General features: G+C 38.0%; 1 protein-coding gene across 1 annotated transcript; it reads right to left on the reverse strand.

Annotated features, from left to right (window-relative positions):
• Positions 1 to 454: 454 nt before the first annotated feature.
• LOC110713813 (phospholipase D delta-like) lies at positions 455 to 17,998 on the reverse strand. Its single transcript, XM_021892253.1, has 10 exons — positions 16,801 to 17,998; positions 15,302 to 15,418; positions 13,559 to 13,753; positions 11,563 to 11,865; positions 11,365 to 11,433; positions 3,432 to 3,579; positions 2,596 to 2,744; positions 2,135 to 2,296; positions 1,498 to 1,698; positions 455 to 997 (listed from the first exon to the last, which is right to left on the reverse strand). Exons 1-10 carry the CDS (start codon positions 17,716 to 17,718, stop codon positions 701 to 703), a joined length of 2,559 nt encoding a protein of 852 aa, XP_021747945.1. The 5' UTR covers positions 17,719 to 17,998; the 3' UTR covers positions 455 to 700.
• Positions 17,999 to 20,059: the final 2,061 nt, after the last annotated feature.

Consider the following 20,059-nt stretch of genomic DNA (forward strand, 5'->3'; position numbering starts at 1 on the left):
TATTACAACAATGACAATGATAATAAGAGTACGTATTAAAACTAAGATCAATAAGAGAGTGAGGTATAACTCAATTAGTTAGAGCATCCCTCTTACAACACAAAAAAAAAAAAAAAAAAAAAAAAAAAAAAAAAAAAAGTTTAATAAAAGTCAAACAATTACTATAATCCATGAAAAAAGTAACCATAGTGAGTTTTTCGTCAATAAATAAATAAATATATATACAGAGTTGAATTTAACCCAATGAATCACCCGAATATACATGACTCGACTAAAAGTTAACCCGACCCGAAGTTGACCTGAAAATTGGACCCGAAAATTGACCCGACCCGAACTCGACCCGAAGTGTTGACCCGATAATCTTTTGACCCGAACTTGACCCGACCCGAAATGACCCGACCCATACTCAATCCGAATGACCCATTTGTCAGGTCTATGCTGAAGTAATCAACCATTACATTTCACCAAGTACAAACGCAAATCTACCATCATATCATTCAAATGCTGCATTTACAATTTGTCAATTAACAAATTACCAAAAGAAAGTTAGAAATACAACAAAAATTTAAAATTGAATAAACAAAATAAATATAATTTAAATAAAGCTGTGCAAAAGATACAGCAGTTGCTTCAATGTTTGATTTTTTGTCCGCCATAATCTCCCACCAGGTACTTTGCCAAGATAACCTAACCTTGGAGTTTACGTAGTAAGGACGTCAGGGAGCGTGTTGGAAGGAACACCAAGTATTTTGCCTCCGAGATCAGGGAAAGTATCTTGATTGGGCAAGGATTCGACTTTACCATCATCATCCACCTGCAATGGGTACTTAAGAAGGTGGCCCTGCAACAATGTGAAACTTTCTTCTGTAAATCTCTTCCAGTTATCTTCAGCAATCTCATTTACTTTTCTCACACATTCTACACTTTCCGGTTCATCAAAACACTCATTTAGCATCCCAAGATGCTCAGCCCACAACGATGATCTATAACCGTACACCTGCAAAACATTAGCTTAAATGATTTAGTAGGCTATTATAAGGAAACACACAAAATAACAGAGCTGATCTAAAAGTATGGGTTGTGGTCATTGCAGATGTTAAAATGCCAGACGTGTAAACCAAAAAGAATACAATCCAACTGTGCCACAACATAATTGATTCGTTTATTTTTCCACTGTTGTAAACTTGTAATCTATTTAGAAACTCCAATCCTTACAACAGAAGCTAAAACCAATATCTAAACATTTAGTAGTAGTAAAACAATATCTTTAGGCTTAACAATTCTTGTTAAAGCTATAACATTTCATACATAAGCCTCGCATGCAATTACTAGTATATTAGAACACAGGTAAATATTCAAAAATGCTGAGAAACAGATGGCCAGGTGAATGGAACAGTCAGGACAATTAGGAGAGGGAGAGCAAATGCCTAAGCTCAAAAGATCAACAAAAATAGCTTTTAGAGGAAAAGAATGCACAGTAAGGATATGCAAGCAAACCTGGCCTTTAGGGTGCCTTTTCTTGTTAGCCCAAGTATGATGGGGTTGATAAGCACCCATAGCAATTTCTGTGTCTTTAGTACCAGCTAAAGATCGTTGGTTGATGTTAGCAGATCCCATTAAAACATACTCATCATCAACAATCATTCCCTTTGCATGTACATAGATCATAAATCTGCGGTATTTGTATGAATCTGAAATCTGATAGAATCATGTTGTTAGGGAACACATAATCAGCTTCATTATGCCTACCATCAGCATTTGGCTGTTAAGAAAACCATGCCAATTTTATGCCATAAGAAACAAAGCATATGCTCCATAGAGCAGCAACAGCCTTGCAACTTTAAAACAGAGCCCATAGACATGCCACATTAAATAGAAATCAAGCTTAACATCGTGCTGGTTAAAACATGGTGAAACTCCATGAATCAGAAGCAATCCTTATATAATTATTCTATACATGTACCTATAGAGTTTTAAAATTTGAACCTCTTATTTCATACAAAATCTATTAGGAGCTAGTGAGTTGAGAATCAAGATATTTGCAATGTAACCATTTCCAGTTAAACTCAACTGTAGTCCTCAAGTTTAAGTTCCAACATAAGGACAAGGAAACAAGATAGAAAAGAACACCAACCTTGTCACTTGATTGCTCTGCTTCCTTCAGAGACTCCTCAGGAACTTCTTCTCGATTACCAAGGCAATAGAAATTTAGATAATCTTGAAGACGCAAATCTGTTAGCTGCATTGTTTTCAGTTCACGAGCAACAACTTCATACATCATTTGCATCGTCTGACTCTGTGAGGAAAACAACACAAATCTTAACATAAATGCACTACAACAGTCCTTAATTTCATTTTGCCTAGAAGGAAATCAAGAAAATGAATTTATTACATCCGATAAAAAGAGAATTTCACATGAAGGAATGGAGCCAAAAGGACAAAATTTATTAGATCTCAATTAAAAAAAGGATACATGATCCTGGACAGTGAGGTCTTATTTTTAAAAAAATTTACAAATATTACTACATTCCAGGGAAACGGTTACAGCATGCATTTAAGATCAAAAGGCTTTGTAAAATCGTAATTCCTCCTAACCTGCCAATAAAGAATTTCTTGCACAGCAGCAGACTTTGGATCACCTTCTGGCCACATTGGTATGATAATATACACCGCAAATCTTTCCTTGGCTCTAATTTTACTGACAATTTTTAAAGCCAACTCCATAGGGATCATATTATCAGCACCTAATTATGACAAGATACAGAGGAACATCAGCAACCTTCTAAGGGTCATAGCTTTAAAAAAATAAAAAAAATTAAAAAAAAAACTTCAACAACCCATCAGCTACTTCATTAACTCCAACGTCTTACAATAATATGAAAGTTGTCTAATAGGAACAAAAGGCAATGAAAACAAGTGACCATTTAGGCCATGTTTAATTCACCTTATTTTTACTTATTTCATATCATATTTGAAAAAATAAGTTCAAATCAGAAAAAATAAGTTCAAATAAGATATGATCAAGAGAAATAAATTTTGACGTACTTTATCATTTTATGTGTAGCTTTTTATTGCTAAATATCTTTAATTATGTAATTAAAAATATTATAATAATAATAAAATATACATTAATACGAATCTAACATGATCCAACATGATACATTCTTTCTTTATAGATTATCAAACACATCAGATCAAAGTTTGGTCAATCAAACAATTAGACCAGATCAAATAACATCAGTTAAACAAAATAAGGTGAACTAAACCAGCCCTTAGTAGCTATTTCTATCCTGAGAGTACCTAAATACTTTAAAAAAGATAAAAGTTCACTAAACTCTTACAAAAGAAGCTTGCCCACCCCTGCAATTGTTAGACTAATACATATGGCACATGTAAATAACACCACAGAATAACAAGAGTGTCTGCCTGACCTGCATTTTTGTAAGAAGGCCATCCATAAGATGATCCGATAAAATACTGATTTTCAATATATATAAAGCGCTGTGCAGATCTGATTGCCTGGATATATGCTGTTTGTATGCTTTTATCAATCACCAAATTTTTGGCACACTCAAGATTCTGCAAAACATGATAGAAGGACATTAATACATCAACCACGGACTTTTAAAATTTAATACAAAATAATTGTTTTCAATAATTGGGAAATCTGGCAACAGTACTTTTATGGACTGACTTAGTATTTTCTGATTTAAAGACTAATTAAGAGATAAAAGCTTGATACTTTGATTAATAATGGCTGAAATCAGATACAAAAGGATAGATTAATAGCTTAAGGCTATCACTCTCTTGATAACTTTAGGTTATCACTCTCCTAGTAACTTGAGGTTACTACTCTCAACATTTTTCCTCATAATTCACATGATAGCAAATGCATATACTATCCCTTATTTATACTAAGGCTTAGTTAGGAATGAGGGCTACTAACCTAAAAGTACTACAATTCCCAAACTACCCTTGTTAGTGTTAGTCTATTACATTATCGGCCCCCTAAACTTCCACCTTGTCCTCAAGGTGGATAATACTCGATTCTCGGCGACAGCAATGATCTGTCAAGGTTGATGAAGGATGTGAAATTTGGCTTGAATATGTGAGGTTATAAGAGTTGGGTTTCATAACTGATGTTGGATGGATAGACCTATAGTTAACAAGCCCAAAATATGAAGGGTAAGTGGGCCCAATAATTTGCATGGCTTTATCAAATTGAATTGGATTAGCCTGTAGCTCTTTTCTTCCCTTATATGCACGTGGCACCAGCAGCCAGAGTTTGTTTATGCTAGTAGCCTTCAGCCCATTGACCAATTTGCCCTTACTAACCCCATCTTGTATAATTGGCTTCTTCCACAAGGCAAAGAAAATTCCAGTCAACCTTCTGCCAAAAGCTCTTCTGCCAAAAGCTGCTCCTGCATTCTTGAAGACCCCACCAAATAACCACTCTCCTTGAAACATGCCTTCTGCTCCACCTCCGGCCAAACACAAGCTGCCGGTAAAACCACCGGCGAAAGCACCACCCCTTCTTGTGTACCGCCTGTCTCCATTTCCACCGGCGAACTGCAATACATCCTAACCCACCACCACCCGTGACTCTTGTGTACAGCAGAAGGCAAAAGCAAAAGCAACACAACAACAACAACACCGTTGGAGGAGCAGAAGAGTAGAGGGGACAGCAGCAGCTTCAGTATTTTGTTGGACTAGCTTAAAGTAGTAATATGCCAATAGTAGTACATGTATTAATTAAGGCTTAGTTGCCATTTTTATGTGGTGGTTGTAGTATAATTTTGGAGTAGCCTAGCAAGAGAAATTCATTCAGAAAATTGTGAGAAAACGCTTGGAGAGTAATGGCCTAAAGCCATGTTTATCTTTTGAAAGCTTTGAGCTTAGTAATCAAACATCAACCTTTCGGCTTTATTATTGTTATCCTACACTAGTCCGTTGCATTTGGTATCAGAGCCACCATGCCGTCGACGGCCTTGACGGTGACGCCGGAGCGAGTGGCGGCGTTAGAGGAAAGAATGGAAGAGATGTGTGAGAAACTCGGGGACGGAGAGAATTCCCTTCAACAGACGTTGTTGAAGAGGCAGGACGAGTTCATTGACAAAGTAAGACAGTCACTAGAAGGCAAGATGAATCGCTTCGATATGGGGTTAGGGGGATTTAACGAGACGCTGATGGGATTAGGGGGATTTAACGGACTCCGGCTAGGGTCGTGGGAGCCGGGAGCTAATGGGCAATACAGGTATCACAACGAGAACCGCGAAAATCGGGGAAATTGGAAGTTTCGCAAACTCGATATGCCAGTATTCGACGGATCCGACCCCGACGGGTGGATACTCCGAAGCGAGCAGTATTTTCAATTTTACCAATTGACGGAGGTTGAGAAACTTCAAGGCGCTGTGGTGGCGATGCCTTGCGGTGGTATCAGTGGGAAAGTCGGCGGCGACCCCTCGAAGGATGGGAGGATTTAAAAGGGCGCGTGTTAGTACAGTTCCGACCGGTGAACGCGGGTACGCTGCATGAGCAGTGGTTGGCGGTGGTGCAAACCACCTCGGTGGTGGAGTATCGGCGGACGTTCATCGAGAAAGCGTCACCATTAATGGATGTACCGAAGAGCTTGATGAAAGGACAGTTTGTGAATGGCTTAAAGTAGGAGATAAGAGCTGAGATCCGGATGCTCAACCCGTTGACCCTGGAAGACGCTATGGATCTAGCCATTCGGGTTGAAGAGAGGAATCGGGTTAACAACCCGCGAAAATCAGGTGGAGCCTCACCCGGACCCGGACCCATTCGTATTTTAACAAAAGCCCCGTTTCCACCTTGCTGGGGACTGGCCAGCCCAAAACTCTAATATCCACAGCCTAGCTTCCAGCCTAAACACAACTCCTTACAATTCCCACCCAAACACAATTCGAACCTTGCCACAAACAAATCCAACACCTTTAACCCAATCATCCAGTAAACCCAGCTACTCTACGGCCAATGGCCAATCAGAGTCACTCGAATACCATCAGGTTCAACGGGGAGGTGCGGCGGCGCGGCGGCTGACGGAGAGGGAGATAGCTGATAAGAAGGCAAGGGGGCTATGCTTCCGCTGTGATGGGCGGTGGACCGGCCCCACCCACGTGTGCGCGACTAAGGGGTTGAGTGTGTTGTTAGTTGAGGAAGATGAGGCCGGGGAAGCCGGCGAATTGGTGACGCTGGAGGCACCGGAGGCAGAATATGAAGAAGTCTTTTCGGACCCCAAGGGATTGCCACCAAATCGAGGTCACGAACATGCTATTGTACTCGAGGAGGGGAGTAATCCCATGAGTGTCCGGCCGTACCGATACCCCCAATTCCAAAAAGATGAAATCGAAAAGCTTATTGGGGAAATGCTCGCGGCCGGGATAATTAGACCCTCAACAAGTCCTTTCTCAAGCCCCGTGCTCTTGGTTAAAAAGAAAGATGGGTCTTGTAGGTTTTGAGTAGATTATCGGGCATTAAACAAAGAAATCGTGCCCGATAAATACCCAATACCGGTGATTGATGAGTTACTTGATGAGTTGCATGGAGCCCGGGTGTTTTCGAAATTGGACCTTAAAGCCGGCTATCACCAAATTCTAGTACGACCGGAGGACACACATAAGACCGCCTTCCGCACCCATGAAGGCCACTACGAGTTTCTCGTGATGCCTTTCGGTCTTACGAATGCACCGGCGACTTTCTTTCCAATCCTTGATGAATGAGGTATTTCGACCTTACTTACGTAAGTTTGTGCTTGTATTTTTTGATGACATATTAGTATATAGTGGTAGTGCGCATGAGCATGAAACGCATATTCAATTAGTGCTTGCTATTCTTAAGAAACATGTGTTGTTTGCTAATTATAAAAAATGTGAGTTTGGCAAAGAAAGAGTGGCATACTTGGGCCACATAATTTCTAGTGATGGCGTGGCCGTGGATCATGAGAAAGTGGGCTCAATGCTCAAGTGGCCCACTCCCAAATCCTTAAGGGATTAAAGGGGGTTTCTTCATTCGCCAATATGCTCATATTGCCCGACCCCTCACTGATCCACTCAAGAAAGACAATTTTGGGTGGTCGAAGGAGGCGGATGAGGCCTTCCGAGCACTCAAGTCTGCCATGGTTTCGGGTATGCCCAATTTCTCTAAATTGTTCATTGTTGAATCGGATGCATCGGGGTACGGTTTAGGGGCAATTTTGATGCAAGAAGGGAGGCATGTGGCGTTCTTTAGCAAGGTGTTGGGCCCGCGAGGGCGGAGTAAGTCAATTTACGAGAAAGAACTCATGGCCGTGTGTTTGGCGGTGGAAAAGTGGAAGCATTACTTATTGGGGAGGCGTTTCGTGATAAGAAGTGACCAACAAAGCCTCAAATACATAACGCAACAGCGAGAAATTGGTATGGAGTACCAAAAGTGGGTTCGCAAATTGATCGGGTTCGACTTTGAACTCCAATACAAACCCGGGGTAGCAAACAAAGTGGCGGACGCCTTGTCTAGAAGGGGCGGGGATGAAGGCGAAAGTGAGATGGGGGCTTTGATCACGAGGGAAGAAGTAGCAAGTGACACTGAAATTCAGCGGCTGAAAACAGAGGTGGAGCCAGGGGAGAGAAGGTCGTGGGTATACGGTGGAGGGGGATCGCCTCATGTACAAGGGCCGAATAGTGTTGCCACGGAATTCCAGTTTGAAGCAATCTTTACTCCGAGTATATCATGATTCGCCAGAAGGGGGTCACACCGGGGAAACAAAGACTTACCTCAAAATTGGGGCCGATTGGTTTTGGGCCGGAATGAGGCGTGAGGTGGCCGATTATGTGCGAAGCTGTGCGGTTTGCCAGCGGAATAAACATTCTCAAAAATCGCCGGCGGGGTTACTCCAGCCGTTGCCGTGTCCGGAGCGAATTTAGGAGGACATAAGTATGGATTTCATAGAGGGGCTATCGAAGTCGAAGGGAATTGATACGATCCTAGTCGTGGTGGACCGTTTGTCGAAGTACGCTCATTTCATTGGGCTCAAGCACCCTTTTACGGCTTATGGGGTGGCGGAGGTGTTTGCTAAGGAGGTCGTAAGGTTACACGGGGTTCCGGCGAGTATTGTTTCTGACTGTGACCGGATATTTTTGAGTATTTCTGGCGTGAGCTTTTTCGTATGCAGGGTACGGAATTGAAGAAGAGTACTTCGTACTACCCTCAAACGGACGGCCAAACTGAGGTGGTTAACAAGAGGTTGGAGACGTATCTTCGTTGCTTTGCGGGGGAACAACCAAGACATTGGGCCAAGTGGCTTCATTGGGCCGAATACTCCTATAATATCACTCCACAATCTTCGACCCAAATCACTCCCTTCATGGCAGTTTATGGCAGGTCGCCTCCCAAGTTGCTCAAGGTAGGAGCAGGGCAGACTGCGGTGGATACAGTAGAAGAGATTTTGAAGGAGCGCGATTTGATGTTAGATGAGTTGAAGAACAAGGTGCGCGCACAGTATATTATGAAACGGAACGCTGACTTGAAGAGGAGGGATGAGGAGTTCCAGGTAGGGGATTTCGTGTTCTTAAAATTGTAGCCATATCCGCAGAGGTCATTGGCAAGGAGGCCATTCGAAAAACTGGCGGCTCGATTCTATGGGCCTTATGAGGTGATACAACGCGTGGGGAAGGTGGCGTACAAGCTTCAATTACCTGACCATTGCCGTATCCATCCTGTCTTCCACATATCTCAATTGAAGCGCGCAATTGGTGAGGTTCCTAGTTCTCCTACTATACCAACTCAGATACGCCGGAGCTAGAGCTAGTGGTTGAACCCGAGGCTGTGCTAGAGTTGCGACGAATGCAGGGGGCTAAGGGTAGATTGGAGGCATTGATCAAGTGGCTCGGAGTTCCTGACTTTGAGTCCACATGGGAGGATGTCGAGACAATTAAGAAGCGATTCCCGGACTTCCACCTTGAGGACAAGGTGGCTCTTTTGGGGGGCGGTATTGCAATACATCCTAACCCACCACCACCCATGACTCTTGTGTACAGCAGAAGGCAGAAACAAAAGCAACACAACAACAACAACACCGTTGGAGGAGCAGAAGAGTAGAGGGGACAGCAGCAGCTTTAGTATTTTGTTAGACTAGCTTAAAGTAGTAATATGACAATAGTAGTACATGTATTAATTAAGGCTTAGTTGCCATTTTTATGTGGTGGTTGTAGTATAATTTTGGAGTAGCCTAGCAAGAGAAATTCATTCAGAAAATTGTGAGAAAACACTTGGAGAGTAATGGCCTAAAGCCATGTTTATCTTTTGAAAGCTTTGAGCTTAGTAATCAAACATCAACCTTTCGGCTTTATTATTGTTATCCTACGCTAGTCTGTTGCACGAACTTACCTGGGCCACCGCCGGTAAAACCACCGGAGAAGTCACCGCCTCTTCTTATCGCCATCATTGGCGGCGACTCGGTTTCACCACCTAGCCCGCCTCGACCATCTTTGCTTAAACAAAAACTTGGTTGGTTTGCATATGAACCCACCCCAAAAGCCACCTTCAAAATCGTTCACTCCACCACCACAATCACTAGCACATATCAATCCACCTGTCAACCCACCAGCACGTCCATGAAGTCCACCACCGGACTCGCTTGCACCTGATCCGCCCTTCACCCAGCCATAACCTTCTCTCGTTCAGGCCACCACAAGCGGTGGTCTTATCACCGCGCTTATCTTTTCCAGCCAAAACTCCTGGACCACCACCGGATCCACTACTATTGGCACCACCCTTTTCGAAACATCCTCCTATTCTATCGCCTTCAAACACATCAACCTCAGCCCTTCGCACAGTCCAAAGAATCACCCCATATTCGACATCGACTCCACCGTGACCCCCACCGGCAAATCCACTAGAGAAATCACCAACCTTCCTTGCGACCCTTAGTGGTGAAAATTCAATTTCAGACCTTCTTCGGCCATCTCCGCTTCCCTCAAATGAAACTTTGGTGGGTTTGCTTGTGAAACCACCACCATGGCCACCTTCGAAAACACTCACCTCACCACCAAAATCACTAGTACAGAATACCCCACCAGTTAACTCACCTCGCCCATCAGGTCCACCGTCCACCACCAGATTCGCCGGTGACTCCAGCTTGCCCTTCACGGACACCAAAGCACCGTCAGAAAACAACTTCAGTTGGTTTATCTGTAAAACCTTCCTCACCCTTCCTCTCCGTGCCCACAATTGCAACGCCTTGCTCGGCCGAGGGTTTGGATTCCAGATGGCCTTTCTTCTCCTCAGCCCCCCTCTCCCTTTCCGTTGCCATCGCTTGGTTGACCGCCACTTCCACCACTGCCCTAATGGATTCTTTCTCTAATAATTCCGGAGATTTCTCACTCCTTTCCTTCTTATTTGGTAGCCACCTCCCTGAATTTCGAAGCAGCCAAGTCTTCAATTCTTGCCAGTCACGAAATGGTAGCCACCTGTGTTCACATTTGAACCACTGTAACGCTTCGCCGCAAAGCCCGATGATGGCAACCTTGAGCTTCTCCTTTTCATTCAACTGGAAAAAAATGAAAGTAATCCTCCATTTGGAAGATCCAGTCATCTGAGTTTCTTCCATTAAATTCGTGAATTTGAAGCTCCGGCCGGATTCTCTTCTCCTCCACATGATCTGAAATTCCTTGCTCCCTTTTAAGGGAAATGTATTTAAATTCCTCATGAATCCATTTCTTCATGAGTCGTTCGCCATCTGTTCCAGCAAACTGCATTTTTTTTTTAAGCGGTGGTACGGACTGGTGGTTCCAATCAACGGCAGCCCACAAGACCGCCTGCTCTGATACCAATTGTTATGGACTGACTTAGTATTTTCTGATTTAAAGACTAATTAAGAGATAAAAGCTTGATACTTTGATTAATAATGGCTGAAATCAGATACAAAAGAATAAATTAATAGCTTAAGGCTATCACTCTCTTGATAACTTTAGGTTATCACTCTCCTAGTAACTTGAGGTTACTACTCTCAACATTTTTCCTCATAATTCACATGATAGCAAATGCATATACTATCCCTTATTTTTACTAAGGCTTAGTTAGGAATGAGGGCTACTAACCTAAAAGTACTAAAATTCCCAAACTACCCTTGTTAGTGTTAATCTATTACAAGTACTTGCAAGAGTTGCAACCGACTTTCCATCAGATCGTTAAACATGATAACTTTATTTAAATACTTGCTTCTTTTTCTTTAGGCAAACTGACTGCCTTGGAATTTGAGACTTTGATAGTTAGAACCAAGATTTGTACCACAGTATATTATGACAGTCTTGGCATATAGCTTAAGATCCTGGTCAGAAATAGATCGAGAGAGAACATAAAGATGTTAACCTGAGACTTGGCTTGAGAGACCGTTTTAGGGAATCCCCTCAGTGATCCCGAGTCAATCGAACGGAATATCTGTAAATAAACCCAAACAAGCAAACAATTCGTTCACAAAGTAACAGCACGCAGGAATACTATAACGTATAAGGACAGGGAAATAACATATAAAGGAGTCGACAATATTACGAATGTTACAAATATTACCTGAACATGCCAATTTTCTGAATGCCCTTCCTTTGAAACCCATAGTTCAGGATCCTCTTTCGGGACTTCAGTAAGCTCATCATCTTTGGATGAACGCTTAGGGCTAAGTATCCAAGAGATACGATCTAACTTGATTAAAGAATCATCGTGCCAACGAGACATCTTCTTCCGAAATCCAAACTCTCTAAATTTTGTAGCCTTTTTCCACCTCTGCTCAAAATTTATTAGGACATCATACGCAGCAGGACCGTCAATTCTGCAATGCAAGTCATGCCATGGCTGCCTTGGAGCTCTTGTTCCAGCCTATGAAATCCATAAACTAGAAAAATCAACAACTAACTAAACAATGGTTGTTCAAATGTTTTCATATCATACAGAGAGAACTGGTGAGATTAATATTTACTTATCTAGTAACTCATTCTCTTCAATTATTTTCTCTATATGATAAAGAACTTAAGAAAGTTAAAATCCACAAATTAATTTTCCAATAACGAATGCAGGTAGGAAAATAGAAGATTACCTAATGATAAATCCTACTTTGTACACATTTAAGTGCATATTTAACCTCATCAATATATAATACTAAAACAGGCATCAAAAATGACACATGTCACTTCATATCGCTATTTTTTCCTCCAAAATCAATGCTTTTTTTTTTCTTTTTTCCCTATTTTTTAGTCAATGTCTCTTACTATGATCTATACACATAATATTCATCAAATCATATAAATGAATTTGACTTCCAATTGATTCAAATAGCTTTGTTGACTTTCAATTAATTCAATTAATTGGAGAACTACTACTACTACTAGCAAGAGAACTACTATTACTACTACTACTGCTCCTACTAATACTTTATTAAAAACTTTATCATCATTTGTATTAATCAAGTATCAAATTTTCTTTTCTTCTTTTCTCTCTTCTTTATATTACTTTATTAATCTAGAAATTGGTTAAGTCCTAGCCATGATTGATGCTTGATTTATTCTTTTAAATCTGTATTAAATGTTTATGTATTCATGCTTAATTGATTATGTGTATGCAAATACTAGATTAAGGATGATTAATATTGCCATTATTCCATCGTCTTGATCACAAGAGGAGTAGACAAATTAAAATATCTTATTTAAAGACAGGAATTTCTCCATGTGAGTAAGAAGAATGGATTGTTAAGAAGTTAGGATGTCGGGCTTATTGTCTTTGAATTACATGATTCCATGAAAATAGGTTTAATTGTATTTTAAGAAAGCCACAAATACTCATAATAGAGCCCTGTGTTGTTCACCTTATTTCCACCTATTTCAGGAAAAATAAGTTCAGACAAGGGTAAATTGTTCAATAAGTTCAGGAAGATAAGTTGATATAAGGGTTAATCAGGGTTACCCAAGTTCAATTTATAACTAAAATAAGTTCTAATAAGGGCTAATAAGTTTAGATAAGTTCAAACAAGATCTGATAGGTTCTAATAAGTAAAAATCAAGTGAATAGAACGCACCCTAGATCTAGGGTATCAATAAGACGTAGCTCTCCTTGTGAACATCTAATCAATCGGTTGGAGTAGGAATTTGTCTTGCAGGGGAGTCTGGGATACTTAATTCTAGATATATTTATTATTTGATTTTTTTATATATATAGAAGTTTGATACAGTATTAATTTAACCTTATTTTTATTGATTCAACTTATTATATTTTATAGGCATCCAATATTGATACTACTTCTCACATAACTTAACCTACTACATAATTAGGAGGATGGGTTAGATTTCTAGGTTTTTTTTTTTTTTAAGGATGTACGACTACATATCATTGATATAAGTATAGATGTCGAATTGATAATAGAGATCAAAGGGCTAAACAAATATGCACATGCAGAAAAGAGTAATGGTAAAAATCTAACAAAGTAGCTAGAGTACTGGATTCTAGGATGGAATTCTACAAAGAGAAAGTAACACCAGGATGTTTCCCAACAAAAAGCAAAATGGGATCATATACTCACAGGAAATGTGGGGTTGTGAAAATCATCTTTGAAAACTGTGTCAAGATCACGGAAAAGTCTGTGCTCAGGTGTGTCATAGCGCCCATCACACAGATCTATACCTCCTATGAAAGCGGTAACCTTTCTGTTGTTACCAGATGCCTGTGTATCTACAAGAACACATTTCTGATGATGCGTAAACAAAGTTCCAACAACCTGCAGAGATATCACAAATACCAATAAATCACATATACCAATAAAAGTATTGGCAGCCGTGGCGGATGACAACATGGACAGGCCCTGAAGCAGCCTAGAATGTGATAAACAGCTAGTTATCAAACTACCACACAAAAATATCAACTTGGCAGCTAAGGATGTAAAGTCACCAGAAATATAACTTAACATAAATACACTCTCACAGCAAACTCATAAGAGAGCCCACATCCACAAAGGCCTGAAATTTCTATACAGGCAAAAGATACTATGATGCTTGGATCAATCATTGAAACCAATACCATAGATGTAACAGAAAATAAACATCCTCCCCATTGTTTTAAGCGTATGTTCTTATTCGGGCCAATAACCTCTAAGACAAAGTATGATTCTTAACCACCCTCCTGCTCAAGAATGCTGTGAGAGTAAAGAATATACTCCCCCCGTGTTTTTTTAAGTGTTACACTTCCCATTTCCAGCCGTGTTTTTTTAAGTGTTACACTTCCTTGTTTTGGCAAAAAGCTACATTAAAATATTATATCTCTCTCCTCTCATGGTTCCCACCCAAACACACTACTACTTTTTTATTATATATTTCCTATCACATTCATTACTTTTCAATAAACTATTAACCCTACTATCTTTCTTTTACAATTTTTTAATACTCCAACTACCCCACTTACCTCTTATTTTATTTAATTCAATTAAATTGCCTAAAACTATGTGCCGGTAAAAGTGTAACACTTAAAAAAAACACGGAGGGAGTATATCTATATATCTCTGTGTGCGCGCGCGCGCATATGTACATATATGTATACATATACACACACACACACACATGTGTGTGTGTGTATGTGTGTGTGTATATATAATTGAGATCATGTGAGAACCAATGTGAATAATAGGAACTAGGAACCAATATCATCCTTTAATCACCCTACATTCGACGGCTTACATCTCTCCCGCATTCATTAATGACATTTTCGTAATTTCGCGAATTTTTAAACTTTTTTCCAGTTTTTTAACTTTTATTTAAGACAATTTCATTAACTTTATGGCTCATTTAATTTACTTTTACTAACTTTTCATTTACTTTTTAGAAATGAAATTGGAAATCAGTTTGTAAAGTTGAAATATTACGAAAATGTCATTAATGACACGGGAAGCATGTTGACCGTGCGATAAACATGATCTAAGGGCCTAGATTAGTTTCTAGTTTTTATTATAGCCTTGGTTCTCATTATAACTCGGTCCTATATATATATATATATATATATATATATATATATATATATATATATATATATATATAAACAGAAAATCAAGGAAGACAAAATCTTAAGGTTGTAAAGGCGTAAAGCCAAGGAAAAAAAATAATTAAAGGCCTATGCCAGGGGCCTTCCTTACACTTTCTTTCCATAAAAAGTAACAAGGAATAAATAAAGAATAAAAAAAAAAGATGGAAGTAAAAAAGATCAAAGAAGTCAAAAACTAATCACATCGGAATAAGCACATGTGGTAAATGCCTCAGCCTCACAAATCAAAGAGTACCTGTTGCTTGAAGTAGCCAAGTTTACTGCTGCCATAACGAGGTGATAAAACGCAATTAACTGAAGAATGCTTGAAAAACTTCCGTGTTTCCTCATCGTGTGTTTGCATAACCCCTTCCTACAGCCAACAACACATACCAGAAAACAAAATGGATATCAAAACATTGTTTTGCAATATCCATAATCTTTGAACCAGCAACCAGCACATTAAAAAAACCAGTGCTAAAAAGCTTTTATTCATCCATTTATTTGACCTAACACTTTGACAAAATGAAGCTTAGGTGAAAATAAGAGCAGTGGAAGGAGCATCATTCAATTACAATAAAACAACTAGCACCAACATTGATTCACTAAAATATTCTGGATTGCAAAACTGATCACTCCACAACAAGTTTACAAAAAAAAAAAAAATAAAGACCAGAATCTTCCATATGATTACATATCAATTGAGTATGAAAGGTTCCTTAAATAACATTATGTTCTTTAATTTTTAATTAAGTAATGTAACCAAAAAAGGAAAACAGTAGAATAATATTTAATCCATTTCATTAGTTGAATAAGTGAAATCAAAGTATAGTTAAGACAATTCCATGATTTAAAGTATATCAACTAACTGATTCCAAACTTCACTAGAACATGACAGGTTTCTTTTAAAATTGTGCTCTTTGACTTTCAAAGAGAAGGGAACCAAAGGAGAACAATAGAATATAATTTAAATCATTCCATTACATATAAAAAGTGAAATCTTTGTTTTGTTAAGAACTTCAGACAATTCCAAAATTAAAATTAAACTAATTAACATGGATAATCAGCCGCATTATCAAACACCCCACATCACCAGCACAACCACAACAAACTCTTCTTCTATCCAAAAAATCCACCCACATCATCTCACCAACACTCAAAGTTATATCAATCCTACAAAGTAGTCATCTTAGTAGTACCAGACCACCAATCTAGTCAATTCCTCAAACTTTTTCCAAAAAAACCAACATACAAGCTGCAATCTAGTTACAACTTGTAATTATTAAAACCGGGACATTATTATTTAATCTCCTTACTGCAACAATTTTCTCCTCCTAGGCTCCCAACACTCCCAGATTCAATCACTTCTCAACAAACAAACTTGATCTGAAAACTCACTTTATTAAAGTTCATCACCATTGACATACATGTAAAAAAAACTACAAATTTTTACATAGGCATAAAAAAAAGCATGGAAAGAAAGGGAGAGGACCCACATCAAAGTTAAACAAAGTTAACCACTCAACTGGATCTACAAACCTTTTTCTCCCATTTTTAACCAATCCCAGCTCCTTCAATCACAAAAATCCGTAACCTAGATACTAACCCGACCTCCTCCCAAGTAAATCCTCAATATCCCACTCACATTTACAAACCCATTACAAATTTAACACTGTGATACCATTCACATAATAAAAATGCAAAATCAAACACCATAAAATCATCAAAGACAAAAAAAAAAAAAAAGGAAAATACCGTGTTGATGAAATACTTGTTATGAGAAGTCTTATCATCCCAAACAAGCAACAAAACCCTAACACCTTCTTCAGACTTATACTTCAACAAATCCCCAAGTATAAGATCACCTCCTCTTGGCAATGGCTTAGTGGGTTCTCTCACTAACTTAACTTTATGAAATACAGACCAACCAACTATATAAATCATATGATGAGCTTCACAAATAGCATAACATATATCTTCCCAACAAGTATTCTGTTTATAAATTTCACCACCATCTAACTTAATTTCTGGCAAATAATCAGGTTTCCCGTGAGAATCTTGATACAATTTCACCAAACTCCCCTTTCTCAACGGAAAATAAGTCGATTTCACCCCATTCAGAGTAACATTAAGATCTGGAATCCTCTCACAAGGAGTATATTTCAGATCGATTCGAATTGCCGATTCCGGTTTCGGCGGTTTCCCAGTCGAAGGAGAGTAAATTGGCTGCCACCCTTTAATATGTTCCTCTGATAAAAGCCTGGAAGCAGGAAGCGAGAAAATTCCAATAACCTGAGCCCCGAAAACGTCGTCGTCTTTAACCTGGAACTCGATATTAGTTATTGGGTGCGCAATAGGTATGATGAAATGCTCGTTCCACTCAGGATCCTGCGAGTTTTTGAGAACTCGGGTACGCGCAATCGTGGCTTGAGGGACTACAACGGCGACGTAAGGGTCGCTAGTGATGATGTGAGGCCGATGTCGATGTTGATTCTTGGAATTCTTTGGAGGAAGGTGGTCGTCTCGGGGGGTGGAACAGCAAGTGTTGCAGGCAGTGAAGCAGAGACGGAGGCGTTCGGAGGTGATGTCCATGTTGGGTAAGTCGCGAGCTTCGTGGATTGTGAGGTCGAGATCTCCGTGGAGGTACACCATTTTTTCTGAATCTTCCGCCATTGTTGAGAGCTCGGAGGAGAGAGAGTGTGAAAGTGAGGAAGTTGGTGGGGCGGTTGGCGTAGAGGAGGAGAGGGAAGAGAATGTGGTGAGTGGTGACAAAAGAGGGAAACAGAAAGTATCAAGAATTGACAGAGATTGTTTTGAAATACTTTGAAGATGGCGGAAACTATCAATATAGGCTCTTTCCGTAGTTTACAATTTTTATCACTATAATTTAATTAACGTTGGATTCTTGAAAATTACTTGCTCTTTGTTTTATTAATGTACCCCATTTGGTTTAAAAAAAAAATTAATGTACCCCATTTCCTATTTGTATAGAGCGTGTTGGATATTATTTTTAAAGTACAGTAACTAAATACTCCCTCTGTCTCCGAAAGAACGATATATTTGGGTTGATTACCGCGTATTATGAAAGTTAAATAAAAAGAAGTAAAAGTATATTGAAAAGATAAATTTACATGAGGTTTGTAAAAAAATAGAGAGAGAAAGTAATAAAATTACATGAAAATTACTATTTTTTTTTACAAGAAATTACTACTTAGATAATATGATAGTATTCAATTTATAAGATCAAATTAGATTTGAATTTCTCTAATCTGGTCACACCAAGAAAAATTTGTGGCTGGCTACACAACGTAGTCGGCCATTTTAGGGTTATTTTGGGTCTATTCTGTTTACTTTATTTTCACTTATTTCAAATGTAATGGTAACCCAAGTATAATTACAACTAAAATAAGTTTTAAACTTTTAATAAGTTCAGGTAAGTTCAGATAAGTTCAAATCAGTGAGAATTGGGTAAATAAAACACACACAAAACGCAAAACATGAATATTACAAGTGTATATATAATGTATCCAGACACATACAAAATGTTATGCCTAGTCTAATGTAAAATTTTCTAATCCGGTATAGTTTAATTTTTATATTTTATTTGACTCCGCATTTGGTATAATTTGATCTAATTTTTAAATAGAAACATATCAACTAAAATGTTATTGGATTTATATAAATAAATTTAATAACATAATTAAAGACATTTCGTGAAAATTAATTTGACTTTTTTTTACATTCCGCATTAATTGGTATAACTAGATGAAGCCAAAACGATGCATGTTGTACATAGTATATCAATTAATAATATTTTATTTGAAATAACTAATTTAAAATTTAAAATCTCATTCGCTAATTTTGCTTATGTGTCATTTGAATTATTTAATTCTAAAAGAATTTACAAATCTATTATTTAATTGGTTATACCTAACATTTATAGTCATACATGGCGCTTTAAAAAAATTTAATCCTATGTAGCTCTCTAAAAACTCAGGAAAAAATTATCCTTTATGTATATCATATCATATCACTAATAAATAAAGTAGGTCTCGCATCCAGGCCATGAGACACCAACACTTGGCATTCCATTTTTTTCACCAAGTGTCGCTCCACGTAGGGAATAAATAGATATTATTGTGACACATATGATGCTAAGTAAGCGAGTTTTAATTAGATAGAATTTTTAAGATAAAATTGTTACATAAAGTTTTATTATCAATAAAATTTTAATATTTCATATATACAAAATTAATCATAACTTTTAATAAATATCTTATAAGTCTATAACTCAATTCTATTTTCATCATCAAATTCGTTTTAAGAAGTTCTTTATTAAATAAGATTCATTTATAATATATTTAATCACAAACTTTTATATGTAGCTGGCCAAATCGTGTCACCAACTATTACAATATCAGAGTTACTTCTGTAGTGTTATATAGGTTACTTGGTTAGTGTTATAGTGTTTACTCAATCATGTTATAGATAGGGGTTACTTAGTCGGTGTTAGAGGTTATTTAGTTATTATTACAGGGGTTACTCGATCAGTTTTATATATAGGGGTTACTTTGTCCAGCCAAATGGTGTGGTTATCCGCATACAAAATACATTGTTATTTAATTTAATTAAAAAATATTAGAGAGTTAGTAAAAATAAGTTGTAATCTATAAAAATAATTTTGGTTTGAAATAAATAATTTCATTTCAGTAAAAATAATTTAAATTCAATAGCAATAATTTCAAGTCCATAATAACATAGATATCTATTTACAAACAAAACTAAAAATTACATAATTTTTATAAATAAGCGATATAATACGTAAGTCTAAATATCTTGTATTATCAAAAGAGATTACATGATCGTATTAATGAACATTCAAGCCAAAAAGTTTATCCTTAAATTTTATCAACAATTCGAGCATCAACGTAGATATCTACTTACAAACAAAACTACAAAAATTACACTGTTATATGATATTGTAATATCATGGATTATCAAAAGGGATTAGATG

The sequence above is a fragment of the Chenopodium quinoa genome, unplaced genomic scaffold, assembly GCF_001683475.1.
Source record: "Chenopodium quinoa cultivar QQ74 unplaced genomic scaffold, ASM168347v1, whole genome shotgun sequence".
Classification (NCBI taxonomy): domain Eukaryota; kingdom Viridiplantae; phylum Streptophyta; class Magnoliopsida; order Caryophyllales; family Amaranthaceae; genus Chenopodium; species Chenopodium quinoa.

Excerpts from the sequence above, each read along its gene's own strand:
- LOC110713813 (XM_021892253.1), bottom strand. The coding sequence starts at position 17,718 with ATGGCGGAAGATTCAGAAAAAATGGTGTACCTCCACGGAGATCTCGAC. Across the intron at positions 15,419-16,800 it reads ACAAGTATTTCATCAACACG|GAAGGGGTTATGCAAACACA; the intron begins GTATTTTCCTTT and ends TGTTGGCTGTAG. Across the intron at positions 13,754-15,301 it reads TTGGCTACTTCAAGCAACAG|GTTGTTGGAACTTTGTTTAC; the intron begins GTACTCTTTGAT and ends ATATCTCTGCAG.